Raw genomic sequence first — 25,556 nt, 5'->3', positions numbered from 1 at the left:
GGATTTCTTCCATATCATCACCCTAGTTGTTTTGTTAAGGAGTTGTCTCCTTTAAAATAAAGAAGAGCTGCTGGCCCACCAGTAAAGACCTTCCCTTCCTGGCTGTAATCAATGGATACTTTATATGCTATTGAGCCCAGAAGCTAACAACCATTTTCCATTTCTTCCTCTTGTCCAAAGTTAGAAAGGAGAATCTTGGTGAAATCTTAACATTCACACTGTCCTAAGCATAGCCTTAATCAATCCATTTTTGAAATCCAATTTAAATTGATGAGCAAATTGAACACCTGCAGTGTGTAAATCTAGGTCTGAATTGTAAAGGTCAATGGGACATAGCCCTGGACTTTAGAATCTTCTCTCTAGTAGGAGATAGGATGCCCAGCTTTTTAGGACTAGAATGTGATAGATTCTCAGATCCAGGCGTGAATGCGATAGTGAATCCTTAAAAGAAACGTTGGTTGCTTCCAACCATGGCAATTGAGACAGTCTTGGTGGGGAGAAATCTGGTCTCAGCCTTGATTATCTGGTTAATGTGCCACAACCTATTCTTGGCAAGTGTATATAAACTCTTGGGTGTCACTATTTCCTTTTTTGATACCCGCAAATTAACCACATAATACGTCACAAGGAAATCTTCTAAGGGATTTCCAAATCCTGATGTTAAATGTATTCAAGTGTATATGCTTGTCTTCTTCCAATTTTGTAAGGCAGGGTGGCATTGGGTCTTGTCACTGACTTACCCTTTCGTTATCACTCTATAATTATTAGAAAACAGTTTAGGATGCTGGGCTGGAGAGTTAGTAGAGGGGATAAGACCTTGCATGTACCCAGCTCCCTGGCACCACATATGGTCCTCCCAAGCACTGCCAGGGTCACCCTACACAGAGAGTCAGGAATAGCTACTCCAATCCTTGCTCCCCAATTTTAGGTTCCTGTTTATTTTTTTCCCTCCCTCAGGTCCTGATACAGGAATTACTGGGTCTATCGAAAGATTATTAGTTATCTGCGTGGCTTCCTCCTCACCTGGGTTGCTCCTGCTGATTCCATTTTGAAGATTCTTTTCTTTGCTAGAGAAGGCAGGCTAACTGGGGGGTTAGAAGTCTTGCCTCCTCACGCTTTTCTCAGCACTGCCTCCTTTTCCCATGCACTGACCCTCAACCTGCCTGTCTTTTTCTCCTTTCTCCAGCTGTAGCTTCCAGGACCCTATTTTGTTGTCTCAGCTTGTTCTGAGCTTCTGTCTGACAAGCTCATGCCTCTCTCATCTCCATCCTTGGTAATGGCTCCCTCCTTCCATCTGTTGTATGTCCTTTATAACAGGGGGGAAAAAATCCCTTTGTTTGATAATAAGTGTAATACATACTCATTGAAAAATATTTGGAAAATACAGTAATTTTTCAAAAATTGTCTATAACGTAATAGCTATGCTTGGAATTTGGTATTGTCTATGTACTTTTGTGTGCATACATAATTATGTATAATTTAAAAATCAAAATCAGAATGGTACTGTATATATAGCTTGTGTCATGCTATTTTCACTTAACATTCTATGGGACCATTTTCACATATCATTAAATATTCTTTGAAAACATGATTTTTTAATGGCTGCATAATCTTCCACTGTTCAGTGTACATGTCCTTTTAAAATCTAGGCTCATCATATTTTAAAGCTTATCCGTGTGCATCAACAATGATTTCCTTAAATGTCCCTCTCTTTCTACCTTCCCCCTCCCGCTCCCTTTACTTTGTCAGGTTGATTATTTGAGCTGTTAGGGCAAAATCGCATCTTTAGAGCTTCCTGCTTCTCTGGAATTATATTCCTTTCTCGAATCTCTTGATAGGAGATCTCATTCTTTTCTTCAGCACATGGCCGTTTGCTTTCCTCAAGTAGGGTTCTGTCCAGTGCGCAGTCTCTTTGCTGTTGTCCATTCTGGACATGCTTGCTTTCTCCCCAGGCCCCCTGCACATCCCTTGGATCAGCTTTTCTTTGTTGATCAGAATTAAGCAGCCCAGAATAGAAGGCAGGACATGAGGTTGAGGGCCTCAGCTTTCATCCTAACAATGACTGGGTCTGTGATATAAAATTTTACCTAGCCATTCCGTCTTCTTTCTTTCATGTTTCTAAGATGAACTAGATAAAATGAATTCCTGATTCCTCTCTTGCTATAGGTGTGATGCAACTGAATCCAAGAGAACAGTTTCCTTCTTTTCTTTCTCCTTCTAAAAGTTAAAACGTCGAACAAGTCAAGAATTTACCAACCTTTGCTTTTGAAATTCCACTAGACAAATCAGCCAACATTTTTTATCACTTACTCTGTGTCAGACTCTATGCTAGGTTGACAAAAATGATAAAAATGGGTCCCTGCCTTCAAAAGAGTCAGGGGTGTACTGGAGTAAACAAACATTAATAAATAACTGCAATACATAGACTTTAAATTTGGCTTTGGGGCAAATTACCTAATCTCTTTAACCCTCAGTTTCTCCAGGTTATGAGGTTAACTGCCAGAGGCAGATTGCCAGGTTTACTTCTGTCTCCTCTATCCCTTGTTAGCTGTGCAATTTTTAAGAAACTTCCTTGAACTCTGCCCGTCCACAGCCATGTCTACAAAATGTGGACAGTCATTGAAGCGTCTTGCTTAAGCGCTGGTGAAAATTAAATGAGTTCATATGTGTCCAATGCTTAGACAACAGCCTTATGTATAAAGTCAGCCCTTCGTGTAAGCTGATGTCATCATGAGGATGAAAGCAGTTTATTTATGCTAAGCCTGGCATCTGCTTTCATCCAAGTGGCTGAATGCATTTAAGTCCTCCTGACTTCTACAGCAGAGGTTACAAGAGCTGGCTGTGGGGAAACGCAGGGAGAGAAATCGACACTGCTGACTGAGGGGCTGGTGACCCTCTGGAATCCCGCTGAGGCGTCTCTAGCCCAGCAATGCTCTCAAGGCACTGTTCTGAGTCATGTAGCGGGGTGAGCAACAAAATTAGAATTTCAGCCAGGAGGGGCCAGAGCGATAGCACAGTGGGAAAGGTGCTTGCCTTGCACGCGGCCCACCCGGGTTCAATCCCTCCCTAGCATCCTATACGGTCCCCCAAGCCTGCCAAGAGTGACCCCTGAGCACAGGAGCCAGGAGTGAGACCTGAGCACCACTGAATGTGGCCCCAAAGCAAAAGCAAATAAACAAAAAGAGAATTTCAACCAGGAGACGGCACGTCCCTGTACCAGCTGCGTTCCCAGTGGCACCCAGCCTCCCCCAGCACCCTCCTCTCTCCACCTCTCTCGTCTTCCCTTCCCCCGGTGCTCCTGCTCCTCCTCCTTATCTGGGGCTCCCCTCCCTCCTCCCCTCCTCTTTCTGATCTCTCCAGTACCTCACATTCCTCCCTTTCCTCCTGATTCCTCCCTCCTCCCCTCCCCTTGCCATTAATTCTTGCTCCTCTCTGCATCTGGAAGGCAGCCCCATTTCTCAGCATCCCAAACCATGCTCCCCGATCTGAATCAGATGGGAGGGCCAGGGGGGCAGCGCAGACCCCGCGCTCCTGCCGGCATGGGGGTGGGGCCGGGGCTGCACAGCCGGGCCGCCCTGAATGACAAGCGGGGATATTGATCGCATTCTGAACTCAGCCCAGCCGATAGAAGGTAATTAATGACTCCATTTGCCTCAGTACGGAGGAGAACAATTGAGTTGGAAAAGGCAACAACTGGCATCTGGGGAGACTGGGGGACTGCCCCGGGTGGGGGCGAGCCCCTCGGAAGAGGAAGGCGTTCTGGGAGTTAGGACACGGGGATGACTGGGATGAAAGGCCTGGAAGAAAGGTTTGCTCCCCGTCTCCCGAACACCCCAGGGGCTGATGCCACCTGCCCCCTCCAACCCTCGCCCATCACCCACTCTTCCCACTTCCTCCACATTCCTCTCTTCCTCCTGAATCACCTCCTTCTGCGTGTAGGAAGCCTTACTAGCGCTGTGAGCTTGCCCTTTACTCGTTTCTTCCTTTGCCAAACAGAACTAGGGGTACCTCTTTGGCAAGTGTCCTGTGCAGATTAGCGACCACATATTGGAGCACCTGGAGCTCCCCTGCTATGCGAGGGCTGGGGGCAAAGCAGGCACACGTGATAGCGAGGGCTTTGGAGTCAGACGTCCCTGAGTTCAAGTTCAGCTTCCGCTACTAGTTGGATGATGTTGAACAAATAATCTGCCTCTCTCTGAAGAAATGAGAATGATTGCTATGAGTGACTCATCATTGAAAGGATTTAATGTGTATGTGGCAGTGCTTGCAACAGTGGTTTCCTCGTGAATAGGTAGATAATTGTGTCTGAACTTGAAAAACTGAAGTTAGGAGCTGGACATATGGCACTGTGGTAAGAAACAAGCCTTGTGGGTCTGAGGCCCTGTGGGTTTGATCCAGCACTGCAACACCAGAAAGGAAAGAAAGGGGAAGGAGAGAGGAGTCAAGAGAGCATGGGAGAGGTGGGAAAAGAAAAATGAGTGGAGAGGAGGGAGGGGAGGACCGGGGTGGGGAGAAGAGGGGAGAGGAGGTTGGAGTAATCGTTGGGCAGGTGAAGCACTGCTTTGCACAAAGCCAACCTGGTTTAAATCCCCAGGACCCCAAATCGTCCCCTGAGCACCACCAGGAGTGATCCTGGGACAGAGCCAGGAGTAAGCCCTGAGCACAGCCAAGTGTGTCTCAAAGGCAACAACAGCAAGAGAGAGAGAGAGAGAGAGAGAGAGAGAGAGAGAGAGAGAGAGAGAGAGAGAGAGAGAGAAAGAAGAAAGAAGGGAGGGAGGGAGGGAGGGTGGGCAGGCAGTTTAGTACAGCTCTAGACTTTGCTTTAGGAGACTTTCTCTGAAATGCCTAATTCTGCTGTCTTGGGATTTGGTGGGAACCCCCCCCCCCCGATCATCCCATTTATTATGAAGTCTTGATTTTGCTGACCTTGACGCATCTCTGAGCATCCTCACCTAGGATATGCTGTTATTTCAGTCCATTCCCACCACCACCCTACCTTTTGGTAAGTGCAAATTAAAAAAAAAAATACGACTGAGGGATACAGGTAGAAAGTACATGCAAAAAAGAAGAAAGTGCATTCACAGGGCCAGAGCAATAGTACAATTTCAATCCCTGGCATCCCATATGGTCCCCTGAGCCCTGCCAGCAGTGATTCCTGAGTGAAGAGCCAGGAGGAACCCCTGAGCATCACTGGGCGCTGCCCAGAAACTCCCCTCCCAAAATCAAACAAAAGAAAGTACATCCCCAAAGTACAAGACACCCTGTTCTCCCCCCTTCTCCTTCACCCTTCACCTTAAGATCGTGTTTGTGACTGTCTCCTTGCTGAGGTGCAGTCCACTGAGACCTCACTGGACACCCACTTGTGATTGGAGGTGCTGTCCAGGGGCCAGAAGGAGGAAGGTCACCTCTGCTCCAGGGCAGCCAGGAATAAATGGGGACTGATAAGTTTACGAGAATGAGAACAGAGCATTATTGCTGAGGAGGAAAAGCCATTTTTCCTTATGAAGTCTAGAAGTAGCACATGTCTGTTGTATGCAACCTGCATGACATGGGGAAATGTAGCCAAGAAGAAAACAATTCACCCTGATCACTGAGTCCCCATTGTTCCCTGTCACAGCGCCTTGGCCAAACAAGATGACCCTGGGGTTTGCTCTTCTATTCCTCTGTCAGACCCCAGGGGCCCACTGTGGGAGCCCACCAGTGAAAAAAAGACCTTTGCTGGGCCAGGGAGATAGTATAATGGGTAAGGCACTTGCCTTGCACACACACACTGATATAGGGTTGATCCATAGCTCTGCGTATGGTTCCCAGAACACTTAGTCCTGAGCGCAGTCAGGACTAAGTCCTATGAGGAAGGAAGAAAGGAAGGAAGGAAGGAAGGAAGGAAGGAAGGAAGGAAGGAAGGAAGGAAGGAAGGAAGGAAGGAAGGGAGGGAGGGAGGGAGGGAGGGAGGGAGGGAGGGAGGGAGGGAGGGAGGGAGAGAGGGAGCGAAGGAGAGAGGGAGCTAAGGAGGGAGGGAGGGAGTGAAAGAGGGAGGGAGGGAGGGAGGGAGGGAGGGAGGGAGGGAGGGAGGGAGGGAGGGAGGGAGGGAGGGAGGGAGGGAGGGAGGGATGTTTCTGGAACCAGCTCCAACCAGGGCAGACCCATTTTACCCTGGACCTGCCCTCTGTGACTGGGGCCAGGAGGCATGGTAAGGGATGCCTCCCTGCTCCTTTCTCCAGCAACCTGCTTTAGATGGTGGCGCCGTGGTTAACTGGGAATATGGGTGTCTGGGTCTCGTGGGCAGTGGTTCTGTGGGTTGACAGGAAGTATGTCAAGAGTGGGCAGGCCACTCATGGGCCAGAGTCTATGATGTTGGCAGCCTATAGGCATTGGGAAGAAGGGGCGTGAGTGACAGGTGGGGAGAGTTCTTGCCACATTCTCTGACAGCTCAGATGTGTGGGACTCACCTGACAAGTGACAGTCAAGACCAAGACCTCACCTTGTGCCCCCCACACCCCTGGGCGAGCCTGGCTCACTTTCTCAGTCACTCACAGAAGTTCTGCTCCTCGCCAGCCCCGTGCCTCTCCAGTCACAGTCCTGGCCTGACGCCCTGACAGGGGGATACGTCTACCTAGTGACATCTTTTCTGTCCCTGCATCCCCCCCACCCCCGCAGCCTACATCTGCATCCTCCCCTGCCTCCCCTGCTTCAGTCACGCTCTGCCAGCGCCCTGCAGTCTGGGGCCGGGCATTGGGCTCGAAGCCCAGACCCATCGCTCCTCTCTCCCTGCTGTCTCCGCTGACTCCCCTCCGGCGGTCCCACCTGCACTGTCTCTGCACCCTTTCAGGACAGACCCCTGCCAATGGCCAGAGCTGAGCCGCTTCCTTTTGACCTTCCCTGGGTTCCCCTCCTTAGCTGGCTAGCCGGGCTTCCCCGACGATGGAGTTCCTGCAGGTAGAGTTGGCCGGCTTACTCCTGGTGCCTGCCTTCCTGGTAGGTAAGGGGTCTCCCCTTCCTTCCTCTCCCTCTTTCTGCCCTGCCTCTGGCCCTGGGATTCCTCCTTCCCTGAGCCTCTCCTCCTGGGATTTGAGACCCAGAATTCTCCCCACCTCTTTCCCTCTCTGCTACTTGTCCCTGCCCCTTGCCTTGCACTTTCCCCTTTGGCCAGCTGAGAAAGGGCACCAGCCTCTCTGGAGAGGGCCTGTGGGTCTCGTGGTTCATTTAAGGGCACTGCCCCCTGACCCCCCCAGTATTTCCCCTAAAGGCCCTCCCTCTCCCCTGTGCACCCCAAAACTTTCTGCACCATTCATCGCCCTGCTGCCCTTTCCCTCCTCATCACCTCTTTTCTGCTTGCAGCATTTCCTCCAGCAGCCTCGTTAAGGGGGTTCTTACCTGCTTGCATAACCCTACTTTGCTTTCCCGAGCCTCTAAGCACCTTCCTTCCCTGACTCCCCTCCCCTGCTTGCCTTGCCCTGCCTCCCCCTGCCACCTCTGACAGTGGCAGCTCCTTCCTTCCCTCCCTCCCTCCCCACTCTCCCCTTCCTGCCATCGCTGCCTCTGTAACCCGTCTTATCACCCGGGCCTGAGTGTACAAAAAAAATAAATAAATAAAAAGGTCAGTGAGTGGAGGGAGCAGCAATAACCCCTAAAACAGTACTATCAGTGGAACATGATTGATCAATTGAATTCCATAGCGGCTGAAAAATGTGGGATTAAGTAGTGTATTATACGCACAATGAGTTGAGGCATGATGTTCATTTCAAGTTCATTTCGCCGGCCTCTGCCACCAGATCAGGCAATCAATAGGGGCAGCAGATATCATATATCACCTCTCTGCGGGCTGGGGAGAGAGCACCATAATCTCTCGCAAATTTAGAGTGACAGATTTGTCAAGATCTGAAGGGCCCCTGAATAAATGAAGGAAAAGAGACTCCTCCAGCCAGTGACCTGAGGACAAAGCTTCAGTTCAGCCCCTACACACACACACACACACACACACACACACACACACACACACACACACACACACAGAGGCTGAGCCCAGACACACACAGACATATACACAAATCTGCAGAGGCATGGTATACGGCTACCACACAATGCGCACACCCGTGCCTGTTATGTGGGAGCATGTGCTCACAGGCAGACGCACACTCTGCTCCCCAGGATTTATTTACATGGTGACATTGCAATAATCACACACAAAGACACTGCCTCCCTCGACCCTGGCTGCAGGACTTTCCAAAAAGGCAGGACTCCGGCAAGATAAAATCAGACACAATGCAGCACGCAAACAGTTACAAAGGGATAGGACAGGAAGGGCGGCATATCTGTGAAAGAGAAGCAGGCCCAGCAGCGGCGTGGGACAGGGGCTCATGCTCTGAGCACACACACTCACACACACTTATATGTGCACACATGCACACTAACATGCACACAGTCACATATACATGTGCACACTCACAGGCATACACACTCACACGCATGCCCATGCACACACACATGCATGATGCATGCTCACATACATGCACACAGACACACACATGCATGAATCTTTTTAGAAGGGTCTCTCAGTCGCTTACACAGTCACAGACATTTATTTGTCTCCATACATGTACAAGTGCAACTATAAACAGAATACTCACAGGAAGGAAAAATATAGCCGCACCCTAATTTATGTGTTTTTTTGTTTTGTTTTGTTTTTGCTTTTTTTGGGTCATGCCTGTCAATGCACAGGGGTTACTCCTGGCTTTGCACTCAGGAATTACCCCTGGCGGTGCTCAGGGGACCATATGGGATGCTGGGATTCGAACCCGGGTCGGCTGGGTGCAAGGCAAACGCCCTACCCGCTGTGCTATTGCCCCAGCCCCCGCACCCTAATTTATGAAGAGAACCCTATATACTATCCAGACAGAAAATCACTCCAGAGGCTACACAGAAAAACAGCAGCCAAATTTGGTGTCTATAGAAACTAGACACACATCGGCAGTGCCTCTCTGTCTGTTGTCTGCCTCATATGGAATCCTGGTTTTTACCTCTTCCCTCCTCCCTCTCTCTCTCCCCCGTCTCTCTTCCTCTGGCTTTTCCCCGCTGTCTCACCTCTGTCTTTTTATTTCACTCTCACTCTTTCTCTCTCCTCCTTCTCTTCCTCCCTCCCTCCCTCCCTTCTTCTCTCTCTTTCCCCCCTCCCCCTCTATCTCTTTCCTTATCTGTCTCCCTCTCTATTTCCCCCTCTGTCTCATCTGTCTCTTCATCTCTCTCCCTCTTTCTCTCTCCTCTCCCTCCCTCTTGCCCACCTTCCTTCTCTCTCCCTCTCCTCTCTCTGTCTCTGTCTCTCTCCCTTTCTCTCTCTCTCTCTCTCTCTCTCTCTCTCACACACACACACACACACACACACACACACACACACACACGCATCATGCTCACACTTTCTTTGCTTTCCCACCCTGCTGGAGGGAAGGAGGGAAGACATGAGGTCCCGTTTGGAGAACAGCCCCGTGCTCTGTCTGGGAGGCCAGCAGGAGCGGCCAGCTGCAGGCTGAGGTTAATCAATATGTAATATTTTCTATGGTCTCCCGAATGATACTGTACAGCGTTACTGTATATAATGCAATATTGATTATATCATATCGTATAATCACCTATAAACTGATATATATAACAGTCCCAAAGGAGAGCCTGGGGCCTCCGGCCTGGGCTGGCCCCAGGCCCAAGGCTCCCCAGATGGTTTCAGGCTAAAGGAAACCAAGGCTCGGTGGTGGTTCGTGGGGGTGACCCCAGATTGGGCCAAGGGAATTCAGAGTGAGGGGCTCGGAGTGAGGTGGCAAAGAAGCTGCTTTGCTCCCCGTCCACTCTGGGAACTGCCAGGGACTGGGCAGGAGGGCAGGGGCAGCAGAGTGGGGAAGCCTGGGCAGGATGGGAAGTGGACACATGTGTGAGACCCCCACCTTTCCTTCACAGAGGGCCTGGGTGCCCTGGGGAGACCCACGGGAGAGGCAGGGCCAGTGATGGGGCCTGGGCGGAGCAGAGGGCAGGCTGGAGGTTGAATGGGGCCTTTAGTGGCCTTTGCTGCCTGCTGTCACCCCTTGGCCCCGGTGCGCCCCAACCTGCCTCGAAGAGCCCCGCCTCGCTGACGGAGTTAATTACTTCACCAGTCTGCGCGTTACACTCAGCCTCAGAGATTTGATGATTTTCCACTCTTGGAGTGAGTGGGACTGAAACTCATCTCAGCGCCGGGTTCAATTCTCCACAGGCTTCCCGTGACTCCCAATGGCTCCCCGAGCCTGACACAGGGAGGAGGGGGCAGAGTGGTCCTGGGGAGCCTCCCCAGGGGAGAAAGTCTGGAATTGCCCCCCACTCCATCACCTTTGCAAATCCCCCTACGCCCTTCTCCAGCCTAGATGCTGGGAGTAAAGGGTGTCAAGCCCCAGGCACCCCTCCAGGGCCCCCCCTTTCCATTCTTCTGTGCTTCCGCTGCCTCTGCTGATGCCTCGAGTGTCTGTGTGTCCCCTAGATGTGTCTGAGGGCTCAGTGCCCAACGGAGACTCCCAGAGCGGCGTGGACAGTTTGCGGAAGCACTTGCGTGCCGACACCTTCACCCAGCAGCAGCTGGAAGCTCTGGACCGGGTCTTCGAGCGTCCTTCCTACCCCGACGTCTTCCAGGCCTCGGAGCACATCAAATCAGAACAGGTGAGGAGCGGCCACCTGCAGGCCCCAGAGAAGAAGCTGGCCAGAGCGAGCTTGGGGAAAGGGGTGTGTGAACTGCATTGCAGGGGCATTATGTGTGTGTGTGTGTGTGTGTGTGTGCATGCATACAGGTGTGTGTGCATATGTGTGTGTGCCTGTGTGCATAGACTCATTCACACGAGCACGTTATGGGAGAGTGAGGGAAATTTACTGTGGACCGTGGCAATTGGAAATGAATTCTGGCTCTTACGTGCCATGGGGTGAGTCTTCTCCCCCGTCAGAGCCTCAGTTTCCCCATCTGTACAGCAGAGGGTGTGACTGAGAGGGTAATGAGTCCCTTCCAGCCCCACTCCTGGCATCCAGGATTCAAGAATGCCCCCCGGGGCATGCCAAAAGTCTGTGGCAGCCTTTGCTGCCTGTCTATCTTCATGCCAGGAGAGCCCCCTCTGGCTGCCTCCTGCCCCATGCCCAGCAGTCTATGATATCCCGGGGTGGGGTACACCTGTTTACACACTCTCCACCAACCCACCCCCCGCAAGCCCACAGGACTCCAGCACAGACAGTAGGTTGGGGTGTCCCCGCACCGCCATCCCTGCCCCTGCAGCCCGGCTCCTTGCGCACACGTCACATCCCCAGGCCCGGCACGCGGCCCTGCGGCCTGCGCGCTCCCGCACGCGCACGCGCACGCGCCTGGCGCGGCCCCAGCCCCTGGACTCCAGCGGCTCCCAGCCACTCACCATTCTCCCCGCCCGTCCTTTTATCCCATAAGCTGTTTGTCTTCATAAAACAAAAATCAAAAGTCTTTTTAAGGTGCCCTGAGCCATAAACCAACAAAGGAGGAGCCGGCCCAGGCGGGCGGCGCGGAGCACCCTCCCCGCGTCCCCGGCTGTATTACAATGAATAACCTTTATTTACTTTCATTAGACTATTAAACACCAGCACAGTCATTTTTCCCCCTGAAACTCGGAGCAGGGCCCATAAAGCAAATCCGAAGCCTAATTGAGTTCATTTTAATTTCTCTCCGATCACAGCGAATTACTCTGGTGATAAATCAGGGGGCAGCTTCACCCCCAGTAGAAGGCCTAATTTGCAGCTAATTACAAAACTGATTTCTACAGGAAGATCAATACGAGAAGGAATTGGAAATGACGAGGCAATCCCGTCCAGCCAGGGTGGGGAGGGGGCCCTGGGGGGGCCAGGAAGCGGAAGGGGAAAAAAAAGGACCCGAAAGAGCAGAAAATCAGTTTTAATTTAACGTAATATTAATCAGAGCAACTTTTCCTGCTTTGTGCGGGGCTCCCGGGCTGCCCGGCTCTGGGGTCTGGCCTGGCAGCGGCTGCAATAAAAAGGCAATTACCCGGGTGTTTCGGGCAGGACACCCTTTCAGACTCCACGACGGGCCCCCTCCCACCCTTCTGTTAGCCATGTGGACTCTCCCCCTCCCCAATTTCATACCTCAGTGCACAGGCAGAGAGCGAGGGACCCACGGGGCTGTCTTTGTTTATTTTTTAAAAAGGGGGCGCCAGCACCCGAGAAGCAGGCCCAGCCGTGCCAGGCTGCAGGCTCCAGCGGGCCCTCCCCCGGCCCCGGCCTCTGACGTCACGTCGGGGCGCACCCCTCCCTTCCCCGCGGGCCCTGGCCGCACCCCGTGCCTGGCCGCAGGGGATCCCCACTGCTCTCCGTGCCCGTGGGTTTCTTAGGTGAGAGATGCTGCCCACAGTGTAAGGGCGCGGGAATAACCCGCCCTAATGCGCAGGCCGCACCTCCAGCTTCACCCTCCCTCCAGGCCGGCCCCGCCCCCACCGCGCACAGCAGCTCCCCCACCCCCGCCCGCCCGCCCCTCCTCTTCTGCCTCCCGTCTCCTGCCACCCCATCTGGGAGGGCGCCCTGTTCCTCCTCCCCATCTGCACAGGGCGCCTGGACCCTTTCTCTGCGTGTGCGTCCGTCAAGAGCTGTCTCGCCTTTCTCTCCCCCAGGGGAATGAGTACTCCCTTCCGGCCCTGACCCCTGGGCTTGATGAAGTCAAGTCGAGTCTATCTGCCTCCACCAACCCCGAGCTGGGCAGCAACGTGTCAGGCGCGCAGACGTACCCCGTGGTGACCGGTAAGGGGGCTTCTGGGAGGGTGGAGCACTGCTTTCTGTGGGAGGGCCTGGGCCCAGGCCATCTGGGGCGCTGGTGTGACAAGTGGGCCCCCTGCTGTGATATTTGCAGAGCTGGTGACCCTTCTGAGATGGGATATTTCCTGAACAGATGTGCAGGTGGCAGAGAGGGGAAAAAAATAAAAATTAGGTGATCAAGGTTCCTTCTGGAAAGGTCAAGTCAGAGGGCTACTGCCGGCTCCTTCCACCCCTGGACGCTCCTGGTCCCTCTCCCAGCTCTCTTCCTGCCCCTTCTCTCATCCTCTCCCCCTCTTTCTCTCCTCCCTCTCTGCCTCACCCTGACATTTTTCTTGCCTCCATCACAGTGCCCAGAGTTAGATGCCTCTTTTTTTTTTTCTTTTTGTGTCACACCCGGCGATGCACAGGGGTTACTCCTGGCTCTGCACTCAGGAATTACTCCTGGTGGTGCTCAGGGGACCATATAGGACGCTGGGATTTGAACCCGGGTCGGCCACGTGCAAGGCAAACGCCCTACCCACTGTGCTATTCCTCCAGCCCCGAGTTAGGTGCCTCTTGCTGCGGAGTGGACAGACAATCCGGCCCCGCAGGGAGCCTGGTCCTGAGCCAGCACCCCTGTGTCCCCACAGTGCCTGGGAGGGTAGGTCTCCTCTCTCCCCGCAGCCAGCGCTGTGACTGTAGCTAAGCCCAATTATTCCTCCCATTGCTTCCCAAAGAAGTCACCTGAGACCAGCCTTCCCTTCAAGGCCGGGGACCAAGCCTGTCTGTAGTAGAGTGCAGTGCGGGGGAGGGCCCAGCTCCAGGCAGCCGGGGCAGCTGGAATGGAAGGAGGCCGCCGTGCAGGGCCGGGCAGGCTGACGGCGCTCCAGGCAGCAGCGCTGCAGGTTCTGGAAGGCGCCTGGCACTGCGGAAGGGTTTCCGGGCCAGGGAAGTGCCCAAGTGGGAGAGACACACATTGAGGTGTTATTAAAATTCACCTAATTATTCTGGAGACACTAAAGCCAATGTGCCGTTTGTTCCCTGGGAGACAGAATGATGGAGAAGGGGCTCAGTGGGGATTGGGAGACACTGAGGCGTTACCTGCCGAGTGAGGGGCACAGGGGGTGGCCTGGGGACCCGGCAGCAGAGGGGCAAGACTGGCCCACCGTGGCACAGGGCCATGGTTCTGTCTCGCTGCTGATCTGAGCTGCACTTGGATCTGATGGGCACCTCAAGCCTCTACGGGCGGATTCAGAGGGCCTTATTTTCCATGAGTTTCCCAGGTTCTCCTCTGGGGGTCTCCTGGCACAACTATTTTCAGTCTGGACAGAACTGAGAACTCTGGCTTAGCAATCGGAGGTTGAGTTCCAGCCAGATTGGAAGAACTGGTTGTGATTTGGGAGTGTGGCAACTTTAGCCAGGTTAGGTGCATCAGTTGGTAGCCTGTTACCAACTGGCCATTGGTATGAGCCCTTATTAATGACCCCGACTTCATCACTCTCTGTTGAGTAATCTTGTCCCTACGCCGATGGCCAGAACCAGGCTCCTTCCTCCTGATCTGATGGGCACTCCAGTGGTCACTTCCCAGAGGTCGCTCACACCAGGTCACTGGAGAATGAGAGCCCAGACTTCTCTAGCGAGGTGTCCCTGTTCTCTGGCCTCAGTCTGGAAGGCAGAGACTTCCTGGGGTGCAGAGACAGATCTTCGGGGCAGGCTTCCGGCTGCAGAGAACTTGGGTTGGTGTAGAAAAGTGTCTCCACCTTGAGCACCACCCCCCACCCGCCTCCCCCCCATGGCCCTGGAACGGTCCCAGCTCAGCCTGGGAACATCTCCGGCTGATCCATCTGGATCCAAGTGTGAGAAAAGTTCATTTCAGACCCAGCTTGACATTCCCAGGTGGCAAGTTAGCACTAACATCTCAATCTGTATGCGACATTTCAATCAAGCGAGGAGTAACAAAAGCAGAACCATTAACATTCGGAGCTGTTCACCAGTGGTAATGACGGGGAAACTCGCTCAGAAACTGGAAATTACCAAAAAGAGAGAAGTGTGTGGAGAGGTGGGGGATGGGAGGGGGGCTGAGGGGCAGGGGATGATTTTTCTACTCTTCGGCCAGGATCCACTCTGTGGATTAATGGCGCCATTACCCGAGAAAGGGCTGCAGATTATGCTCATTCTTAAAATGTTTTTTGCTGGCAATTAAACGACTGCAGTTATTGATCTTTGTTGATTTTATGTCCTCCTGATTTGCATAATCTATTAAAGATGAATGATTCATGATGTGTTTATTGTGAGGACAAACAGAATTTGCTAGAGGTACCGTCAAGGTGAGAAACAGGGGCAGGCCCAGAGATCCCATGGGCCAGTCGAGGACTGGCTCCAGAATGGGCTTTGGTAGGGACTTTGCTGGGGAGCAAGTGAGCAGGATGCAGCGGCAGACCCAAGAGTGGGGGACTTGGGGTGAGTTCTAGGAAGATGGTGGCATCTGTGAGAGCTGGGCTCCAAGCATGGCCGGGACTGGGGCGAGGCTTCGAGTATAGCTTCGAATAATGTAGAAATTTTCCTTCAAGATCCTTAAAAAGTTCCTATAGGGGAGACTCTGAGGGGCTTTGGTGGTGAAGGAAGAAAAAGGAGCTCTTCCTAGTGGGCACCAAGGCCAGACAATGATGAAGGGGCGAATATTGGAGCTGCCCTGTGCCCACCACGGGGCACAGGCATACCCAGGGGTTCAGGCAGCCCTCTGTAGCCCCCAGGTCACCTTCTTGCGCCAGGACAGGTGGCTAAGGCTGCAAGCCTACCCCATGAGCCCTAAGACACGGGCCTGGAATGCCCAGCCCAAACTTATTGGTATTCCTGCCGCCTCCTGGCACTGGAGGCTGATTTCAGACTTCACCAGCCACTTGATGCAGCTGTTCCACAAGGTCAGGACTGAGAGGAGAGGGCCGCCTGGACTATTGTGTAGCGGGGAGGAAGGGACCCAGTAGGCCAGGACGCGACTAATCACAGTGCAAGCGAGGGTGGCCACTGGAGGCTCGGGGCTCCGGCCCGCAGCGCCTCCTCCCCACCTGCCATCATGGAACCAAGGAGAGAGACGGATTCTTCTGGGTGGTGTTTGCAAGTTCTGCCGAGATTTTAATTTCACTGCCTCACAACTCAGCAAGCTGCCAAGTCAAGCTGGTTATTTAAATTTATCACCCACTTTCCCTTCCGCCGCTGGGCTGCTGGAGCTCAGCGGCGTCTCTTCTCTCCAGCCCACTGCTCTAGGCTGCTGGTCTGGAACGAAGCCGAGTCTCTCCTAAGTGATAAGAAGAGGGGGACCAGTGAGATGAGAGAGTGGGTCGGGGGCTCTCGGGCCCGGCTTCCTCGGGTTCGTTAGCTGGGGCTGGCACCTTCTCCCACCTTCTTTCCCAGCCCCAGGAGCCCTGGGGAGGGGGCCTCCTGCCACCCTGAGCAGTTCTGGGGAGTCCCAAACGAGGGCCCTTCAGTGGGGTCTCAGTCCCCTGTGTGCCTTCAGCTCTTTGAGGCTCCTGCCTTAGACCAGGAAGAGCCCCCTTTCCCTCAGCCCTGCACCCCTTTCACTACCAGGCCAGGTCTGCAGCCACAGAGGTGACCTGGGAGCAGAGCAGCTATAGGTTCACGTTCCCCCACATCATCCAGGGATGCTTCTGAGCTTTCCAGGGTCCCTTAGTCTGGGAATGGTCCACTCTGAAGGTGAAAGGGGCTCCGCTTTCCCCACAGGCGGCCTGGTGCAGGCAGGAGTCAGGATGGAGCTGTCTCCAAGGCCCAGCAGACAGTCCAGGGAGCCCAGGGCCTACTGCCCCGAGGAGGGGCTCCTGGAGCACCCCAAGCCCCAGCAGAGCTATGGAGAAGTGTGATTCTCACCACCCTTTTAGTCCCAGAGGTCCAGAAACCAGACAGGGTGAGCACACCGAAACACAGGCAGATAAGATAGAACGATTGACTATCATTTGTCTATGGTCAAACATCATGCTTGGGTGCTGGAAACAGAGGGAGACTCCGGGTGGGGAGAGCATTCTGTGGGGGGACCGCTGGCAAACACAGGCCCAGACCCTGACTGGGGAGTGGGGTCTGTATTGTCACAAACCATCCAGGGGATGTGACCCTACAAGAAGAAGGAGGCTTGCATGTGGCGTGGCCCTCCACGGAGGCCAGCATAGAGCAAGATGGGACAGGACTTTCCAGAGACAGGAACACCAAACTCACAGTGGCCCAGGAAGCTAGAGGGGACAAAGTGTCTTTCTGAGAAATAGAGCCCCCCAAGACTGACCTTAGATCAGGTCAGTGGCAGGAATTCCTGCCAAGAGGTTGACTGAAGATGTACAGCATAGGAGCTGGAGAGAGAGCACAGTGTTGGGACACTTGTCTTGCACCCCATGTGGTGCTTTGAGCACCTCCAGGAGTGATCCCTGTGTGCAGAGCCAGAAGCAAGCCATGAGCACCACCAGGGGTGGCTCAAAACCAAAAAATGTTTTTTTTTTTTAATTTTAGGGGCTAGAATGATAGTGCAGTGGATAGGGCGTTTGCCTTGCACAAAGACACCCGGGTTTGATCCTAAGCATCCCATATGGTCTCCCTAGCACCGCCAGGAGTAATTCCTGAGTGCAAGAGCCAGGAGTAACCCCTGAGCATCATCAGGTGTGACCTCAAAAGCCAATAAATAAATAAATAAATACATTTTTAAATAATAGAAAATAAATTTTTAAATGCACAGTATAGATGGGCTGGAGTGATAGCACAGCGGGTAGGGCGTTTGCCTTGCACATGACCGACTGGGTTCGATTCCTCTGCCTCTCTCGGAGAGCCTGGCAAGCTACTGAGAGTATCCCGCCCACTTGGCAGAGCCTGGCAGGCTACCCATTGCATATTCGATATGCCAAAAACAGTAGCAACAAGTCTCACAATGAAGACATTACTGGTGCCCACTGCAGCAAATCAATGAGCTCAAATCAAAGGATGACAGTGATACAGTGATACAGTATAGATACCCTCTTAGACACCCCATGGTAACAAGGACAAACCTTGTGAGAGGTCATCCACACACCACCATGGGAGACACCCGCCCACAAGCATGTCACCCCCTAAGAGGAGTGTCTTAGAAAAAGTTATGCACCTCATAGGGCCAGAGTGTTAGTACAGTGGGCAGGACGTTTGCCTTGCATGCTGCATGCGGCCGACCCGGGTCCAATACCTGGTACTCCACATGGTCCCTGAGCCCACTAGGAGTGGTGAAGAGTGCAGAGACAGAAGTAATCCCTTAGTACTACCAGGTGTGGCCCAGAAACAAACAAACAAAAAAAAATTGTGCACCTTAAAGAAACAAACCATCATGAAGAGACTTTGCAGAAGCAATCAATAGGATAATCCCCCACCCCAACAACTGGAGATAACAGGGCAACCTTGGAGCATCTCTAAAGTAAGCCTATTTCATATTTTTGAAAAGATCAAAGATGAGTGTCTGTCTGTTTGGTCTGCATCACAGAGCTGGACTCTGTGTCCCCTGCCTACTTCTGCTCAATAGGTGGGCAGATAATATAAACCAAGATTTCTCCTGAGTTTCGGAACCAAAAAATGTAAAATAAAAACCCAGAAAGGTAAATAATGAAGACCATACCTTTGGGATATTGCTGTAGGGTCTGGGGTGATGGAAAGAGGGAAAGAGCTGGGCTGCAGCTGAAAGCACACCTGTCCTCTACCTGTCCCAACTCTCCGGGCAGCTGAGCCTGGATTGGTGGGGGGTGGGGGGGGAGGGACAAGATTAAAAGTTTTGTGAGCATCCTTCCTCCCTTGCCCTGGGGTCTGCGGATTGGGAGAGAGAGGGTGATTTTTTTTACAAGAACTTGGGAGAAACTTCTTTTGGTGCCTTAACGGCTACTGCTTGGAAGGACTTTCTGGCTAAGATGCAGGCGAGGGCCAAAGCCAGGAGAAATCAGGCAGCGCAGAGGAAGCTGTGAATTCAGCAGGGGTCCTGGAGGCTGGGGAAGGCAAAGTTCAAAGCTGAAAACAGGGGCTGACCCCAGGGTCCCAGAGGCCTGGAGAGCAGAGAGAGGTTTGAGAACTGGTAGGAGCTCAGACTTCTTGTCTAGGGCTGACACAACTACCTATCAGCAGGTGGGGGTGTGTGCTGGGGACACCCTCCTCCCGCTGCTCAGGGCGTCCTGAGCAGCCACAGGAACTGCCTCTTTCCTGTAGTTAACACACACACCCCTCCCAATGCCAATGCATTTCCCTCCCTCCATAAAAACAACAGCTTAGCCCCTGTCTGGCCTCAGGGACGGGTGGGGTGGAGTGGGTAAGGGAAGGGGGGGGCAATAAAGGCTGAGAAATGATTCTGAAGAAGGCTGGGAGTCTCCTAGCCTCTTCTGTGGGCTCAAAGACAAGGCTGATTAATGAGAGGAATTTAGGACACAGACATGAGAGTTCCTCTCCGGCTTGAAAGGCGAACTCTTCAGGGTGGAGGCTGGAGCAGGCCCAGGGCAGCCCCCAGCACCCAGCGGCCCCAGACCCTTCATTTAGGCTGGGAAGGCCCAGGAGATGAGGCTATGTTCCTCAAACATCCCTGAGGCCTCCAGCCATGTCCCGTGGGACCTCCAGCCCCCAGACCTGACTCTGATTTAATTATGAGGGCATTTCCATAGCAATGAGACAGTGACAGATAACACAGTGCCCGGGCCTGCATCCTAAGGAGCCATTGGATCCGGGCTCTTTCCCCCGATCCTTTTATCTCTTCCCCCTCTAGAGGAAAAGTACATTGAAAAGAAGGGACAGTAATCCACTCTAGGATGGGAAAGTCAGGTCAAATTTGAGCAGAGTGCAAACACTGTCATCCCAATCTCCAGCCCCAGCTCACTGGCCATCCTGTCTGTTCTTCCCCATACGGATTCCCGGGTGGAAGATCCTGGGCTGGGAATGGAGTTACCAAGGGGAAGGAGGAGAGAGTCCTGGGGCAGATTAGGAAACACGAAGGGTCCAGGGCCATCTTAGCAATATGTAGGTATGTGGTTCTAGAAGGAGTTCCATTGTGCTGATTACCTTGGATTCCTTTCCCACCCCACTTCCTCTCTTCCCTCTATCTAGTGATACCAGACTGCACGGCTGAGAATGCCAACAAGAAGCACTGGTTCCTCTATAGCAGGACTCACTCATTCACTTAGGGAGCCGGGAGAAAGGCCAGTCTGAATTTGAAGGAAAATATTTTCAAAGGGCAGGGAATGGAGGTCAGTGGTACTCCCCTTGACGTGCATGTGCAAGGCCATGGGTTTGATCCCCAGCACTGCAGAGAAATCGGTGGTTTTTATTTCACTGGCATTGAATAACGCACTCAGCTACTCAATGAACAAAGCTACAATGCCTTAGCTCAGAGAAAACTCGGGACACTACTGTCATGATTAGCTGGTTCTAGGGGTCCCTTCAGCTGCTGTGGATGCTTGTGGATGCTTTTTGAAGAATACTCAAGAAGTATTCTTCAAAAAGGATGTGCTGGCTTTAAACCTACTTCTCTATTGGGCACTTTCTCTGTTTTTTGGCTGGGGTGGGGGCAGGGTGGGGAAGGGGTACCCTGGGTGGTAGTCAGGAGTCAGAACTCAGTTGACTACAACTTGGGGGCCAAGGAGTGCCAGAAATCAAACTTGGGGTTTTCCGGTGCAAAGTTCCTTTGACCTAGATCCCTGGCCCATGAAGTCTTTTGCTTTTGCTTTTGTTTCTGTTTTTGTGTTTGCAAGCAGGGATGGAACTCAGGGCCTGCCTCACGCATGCGAGGCAAATAGGCAAGTGCTTTCCCACTGAACTTACCCCCTGGCCCAGAGGCACTTACTTTCTAAGACGAACAGACTGGCGAAGTAAAAATAAAGTCTGAATGGCCAGAGATCCTGAATCCTGGTGTCCTGATGAATGTGACGTTACAGGAATGGATTGGGACCAAGGGTTTAGCAGTGTCCTGGTGGTCCCAAAGCCACCTTGATGAGGCCGAAAAGCCCCCCCAACAGCCCCCCATCCCATGACAGGTAGACAGGCAGGCAAACCCCCACTCCCTGGCAGAGGGATCAGAATCCTTCCTTCCCCTACTATTAGCTGTAGCCTCAGGACAAAAAAGCCAGCGCTTTCTCAGCCTGAGCTTTGGAGGTGAGCCCTGCCACTATTGTTACCGCGCCCAGGGCTTTGCGTGCCTTCAGCCTGGAATCCTGCCTCTCCTCCCCGGGCGGCGCTGGGCAGGCTGGCGGGGAGGAGGAAATCCTGCCGCAGGCGCGCGCGCAGCCTAATGCCCCAGCAGCTTAAGTGGCCGTTTTCCTTGGGATTAGGGTTTCACTTACACAGAGCGCCTGAAAAACGCTGCGCTTTCGGAAGGATTATCGCTGACAATTCAGTGCTCTCAGAGAACGAAATAAAGCCGGAGAGGAACTGGGAGGCCAGGAGAACCGGGAGGCAGTGCAAACAGGCTTAACCTCTGCCCACCCAGCACGGGGCCTCGCTCTCAGGCGGTGGGAGCCTGAACCCAGCCTCCCGGCACCTGCCAAGCTCTAGTCTGCCTTTGCGAAGTGCGGATGGAGTCCAGAAAGGCCCAGGGAAAGTGAGAAAGGGGGAAGATCGGGGCTCAGTCAGCCTTTCTAGAAGGTACTCGCTGGGCAGGAAGATGGCTCTTTGCAAATGAGATTCTTTCCCAATGAGCTCTACCTTTCCCAAGGCCCCCCGAGGCTGCAGCTCCATCCAGGGGCAAGCTTCGTCTTCGGCTTCTAAGCCAAAAAGACTACACCCTCCCCTTCTCCAACCACCCTAGTCAGCGTGCTGGGAGGAGACCAGCTGGAAGCCCCAGAAATGATTGTGTCCAGTGGGTTGATTGGCGAGTGTAGACCTCACTGCTTACCTACCTACCGCCTACCTCCCCCACCATCCCCACCACCAGGGCTAGCATCAATGCTTAGGGCACATCAGGGACCAAAGGTCCAACTGTTGGCAAGCACTAGAGCAGCCACTCTGAGCTGGGCACAGACTCCTCTGTGGGACAAAGAGCAGGTTAGTCCCAGGCTCTTTGGGGAGGGCGCCCGGCAGGTGGGGAAGGCATACAGGGCATACAGCAGGTACCTCAAGGGAAACCCCTTAAGATAGTTTGGCTATTCAGGGAAATAAGGAACCAAATGAAACGAGAAGACAACTCTTTCCTTCTCATTGGAAAGAATCTTTTAAAGATTCAGAGTGGGGCCTGCCATGTCTTCTCAGTGTCTTGGTGATCTCTCAGCTGCTTAGGATGGGCACCAGAGATGTAAATGTGCATGGGATTACACATTCAATATCTATTATTTCTTGGTTTTATAAATTCTTGTGTCAAGGGCAGGCCCAGACTGCCAACCTTGAACAAATGGAATATCTTTATTTTTTGCTACCTTCTGAGAAGCAGACAAAAACTTGAGGAGAGGATAGTAAAGCAAGAGTTATGTTTTCTGGCCTTAGGGTTCTCCACTGTGTCAAGTAGAGAGCAAAAGTGCTCATTTTCAGAGAAAGATGCTGAGGAAAAGCATCTCTGAACTCATTGAATATCACTTTTGCCATATAAATCTACGTCTATTAAGTCCCAATGACGGGACTATCACTAGTCTCGGCCTCTGCTGCCGTGGCAGCTTCCTTTTTATTTTTTCCTTGATTGTCTGAAGGTTGACATTTTCCTTAACTTGCGATATCGCTTTCTGCTCCTTCACGTGTGTGTGTGTGTGTGTGCATGTGTGTGTGGTTTCTCTCCTTTGTGTGATCTTTATTTGGCACAAGTCTTTTCAAACAAACCAATGTCTTTCTATACAAAATGTAGAGATAGTTTTTTTTTTTTTGGAGGGAGCCTTTTATAAACAGTGCTTAATCTTTGAGTCATAAGCACTTTTAAGATAAAAAGCCCTGAGAACATTATATAACTGAAATGCATTCATGAACAATTTTGTAATGCTGCATGTCATGGTGATTCAATAAAAAAGTCAGAATAAATAAAAAATTAAAATGATAAAAAGCCATCTAGATATTACATGCATGTATCTATCATGTTTTAGGCTGGAGTGATAGCACAGCGGGTAGGGCGTTTGCCTTGCACGCAGCCTACCTGGGTTCGATTCCTCTGTCCCTCTCGGAGAGCCCGGCAAGCTACCGAGAGTATCTCGCCCGCACGGCAGAGTCTGGCAAGCTACCCGTGGCATATTCGATATGCCAAAAACAGTAACAACAAGTCTCACAATGGAGACGTTACTGGTGCCTGCTCGAGCAAATCGATGAGCAATGGGATGACAGTGATACAGTGATACATCTATCATGTTTTATGTACTGCTTCCCAATGTGAGCTCTCATAAGCAAGTCTGTGGAATGCTATAGGATCAGAGAACCCCACTTTAAAACCCCTCTCGTAGAAAATGGGAGAAGATAAAACATGTAAGAAATGATGTGATAAGATGTCCTGTACTGGGATTTGCTTAGCCAAATCCCAGGTTACTTTCCTGGATCAAATATCAGATACCTATTTTCTGGGCCTATAATATTTGAGCTTTCATTCTAGAAACTCACAAGTATTCTTCTTGTTTTGTTATCCATGTTCTTCCACTAACTAGCTGCAAAATGTATTTTGGGGGGTGTTTTCTTTTTTGGCGGGGGAGGCAATATATACAGCAGTACTCAAGGCTTACTCCTGGTTCTGTACTCAAGGCTTACTCCTGGTTCTGTACTCCTGGCAGGATCAGAGCACCATATGGGGTGCCAAGGGTCAAACCCGGGTCAGACAAGTGCCTTACCCACTATACTATCTCTTCCTCCCCTAGCTGCAAAATCTTGGACATAATACTTAGCCCCTATGAGTTTTAGCTGCTTTCCTATCAGATGAGAATTACAAACTGATGAGCACTGGAGGTTACTCTGAGGCTCATCCGGGAATTCCACTTTAGGAGACCCCCTCCCATCATCTGGAGCTTCCCTACCTTACTCTCTCTTCCTTTCTGTTTCCCTAAATAAAATCTTACTGAATTCTGAAATAAGTAAATGACCCCCTACACAAAGAAGGAAGACATTGTGGGCAGTACCTAGCATAGTGTAAGCCGTCAGTGCTTGTACAAGTGCAAATGTTAGCCTTGACCCTTGAGCCTGACAAAATAGCATAAATTATCTGGTTAACAAATTTTTCTAATTTCTTTGCTTTTCTCTGTGCTTGCAAGAGAAACTGCACTTAGATTCTCCAGAACCATTGATTTGCTCTGGCCCATTTGGTAAGGAATGTCTGACAAAAGTGCACTGTCTGATTCAGATGTAGTGATTGCTGAAGAAATTGGCTTTAGAATCTTCAGGGACTTCTGCAGTTGAACTGAGGAGGCATCCTCATCAAGTACAGTGCTTCCAACACTTCTGGGGACTTTTAAGATTCTCAACTACTACTGTTTCTCCAAGAGGCTCTTTGTTTTTCAGAAAACTCTCAAAGGAGATTAATATCCCACCCCATGGAGTTTTACTACAGACTTTCAGCATCGGTATTTTTTCTTTGTGTTCTGTTTTTCTTGCCTGGTCTCAGTGACAGCATTGACAATATTAGACATTGTTTGTGAGGTGATTTTTCATCTTTCCTTTGACTCTTTGGTGTAGGAACTGGCTTCATGTCATTCCTAAAAGGTTTTGTAAGAGACTTGGGCGCTAGCATTGACTCACTTGATAACCGCAGAGAGGCCATTTACCCAACTTTGAAACAAAGAAGGCAGTTAGTAGACTGTTCGTCCTGGTGTCTCTTTCATTTTTCAAATTTTTATAACTTTAGGAAGCAAGTTTCTAACATGAAATGCTCATCTTCCTTTAATGTGAAGGGTGTGATACATTTATGAATCCAGGTATAGTTGACCTGTTACTGGCATTATCAGGGAAGCAAAGGAAACCCTTTTCTGCTTCCTAGCTTCTGTTGGCTGTCACATTTCTGTAATCATTAAGTCTTGCCTTGTAGTTGCTTCTTTCTATTTCTATGCTTTCTGGTTGTTTGTTTTTCATGAGGGCGGCAACACTGTGGTGTCTTAGGGTTTGAGAGGGCATCTCTGCTCTGGTCTATCCCTTCAGTCTACAGTAATGCAAGACCTCGTGCTCTGTCGATTCTTCCTTACCCATACATATCCCATTACCCATGCACATTCTCTCACTTGCTCAAAGAATGCTGCTGGGCAAATGGTCTGATGGTCTTAGTAATGTGAAAACTTCCTGCACTACGCGTTTTCCATTATTGACAATGGTGTTCCACAAGAATATATAGCTCTGTCAAGAGTTGGGTCCATATTTTTCCTGCTCTTCAGGTGGCCCTGTATACTAATGAAGCCACTGAAAATGCTTTGTGTGCAATGGTGCACACCTTAGTTAACTCAGGAGTCCTGTATTGAGGGGGAGGTATTGGGGGGGGCCTCCTTGTAGCAACACTGGTGTTTCAAGTCTGTGCTGGAGGCAGAAAGCTTAAAGGGAGAATTTATTTGGGAATGCTTTTCCCTCATTCTAGGCCTCTTTGTTCACATTTTAAGAATGCCCGAAAACACTTTCTAAATTTATTTTGCTGGGGATGTGGGGGGATTTTGAGCCATACCTGCCTGGGTTTGAGCCATACCCCTGGGTCCATGCCCAGACATCACCAGGGGCACCACCAGAACTACATGTGGTGTTGGGATCAATCCTGGGTTGCCACTTGCAAGGTAAGCCCCTTAACCCCTGTACTATCTCTCCAGCCGCCCCCCCATCCTATCTTTTAAAAATTCCATCTTGGAAATATGTCTTTCAAGCTGGAAATGGGCCTT

The 25,556-nt window shown here is 51.5% G+C and overlaps 1 protein-coding gene across 4 annotated transcripts in view; it reads left to right on the top strand.

The window, feature by feature from the left end:
- PAX2 (paired box 2) overlaps positions 1-25,556 on the top strand; it is a 92,689-nt gene that overhangs the window by 59,362 nt on the left and 7,771 nt on the right. For all 4 annotated transcript variants that reach the window (XM_055119057.1, XM_055119060.1, XM_055119056.1 and 1 more), the window contains 2 exons: positions 10,496-10,671; positions 12,645-12,771. In XM_055119057.1, the coding sequence (XP_054975032.1) occupies positions 10,496-10,671; positions 12,645-12,771 (303 nt within the window). The remainder of the gene's footprint in view (positions 1-10,495; positions 10,672-12,644; positions 12,772-25,556) is intronic.

This window comes from Sorex araneus, chromosome 11 (assembly GCF_027595985.1).
Source record: "Sorex araneus isolate mSorAra2 chromosome 11, mSorAra2.pri, whole genome shotgun sequence".
Lineage (NCBI taxonomy): Eukaryota > Metazoa > Chordata > Mammalia > Eulipotyphla > Soricidae > Sorex > Sorex araneus.
This window is presented reverse-complemented; position numbering and strand designations above follow the sequence as displayed.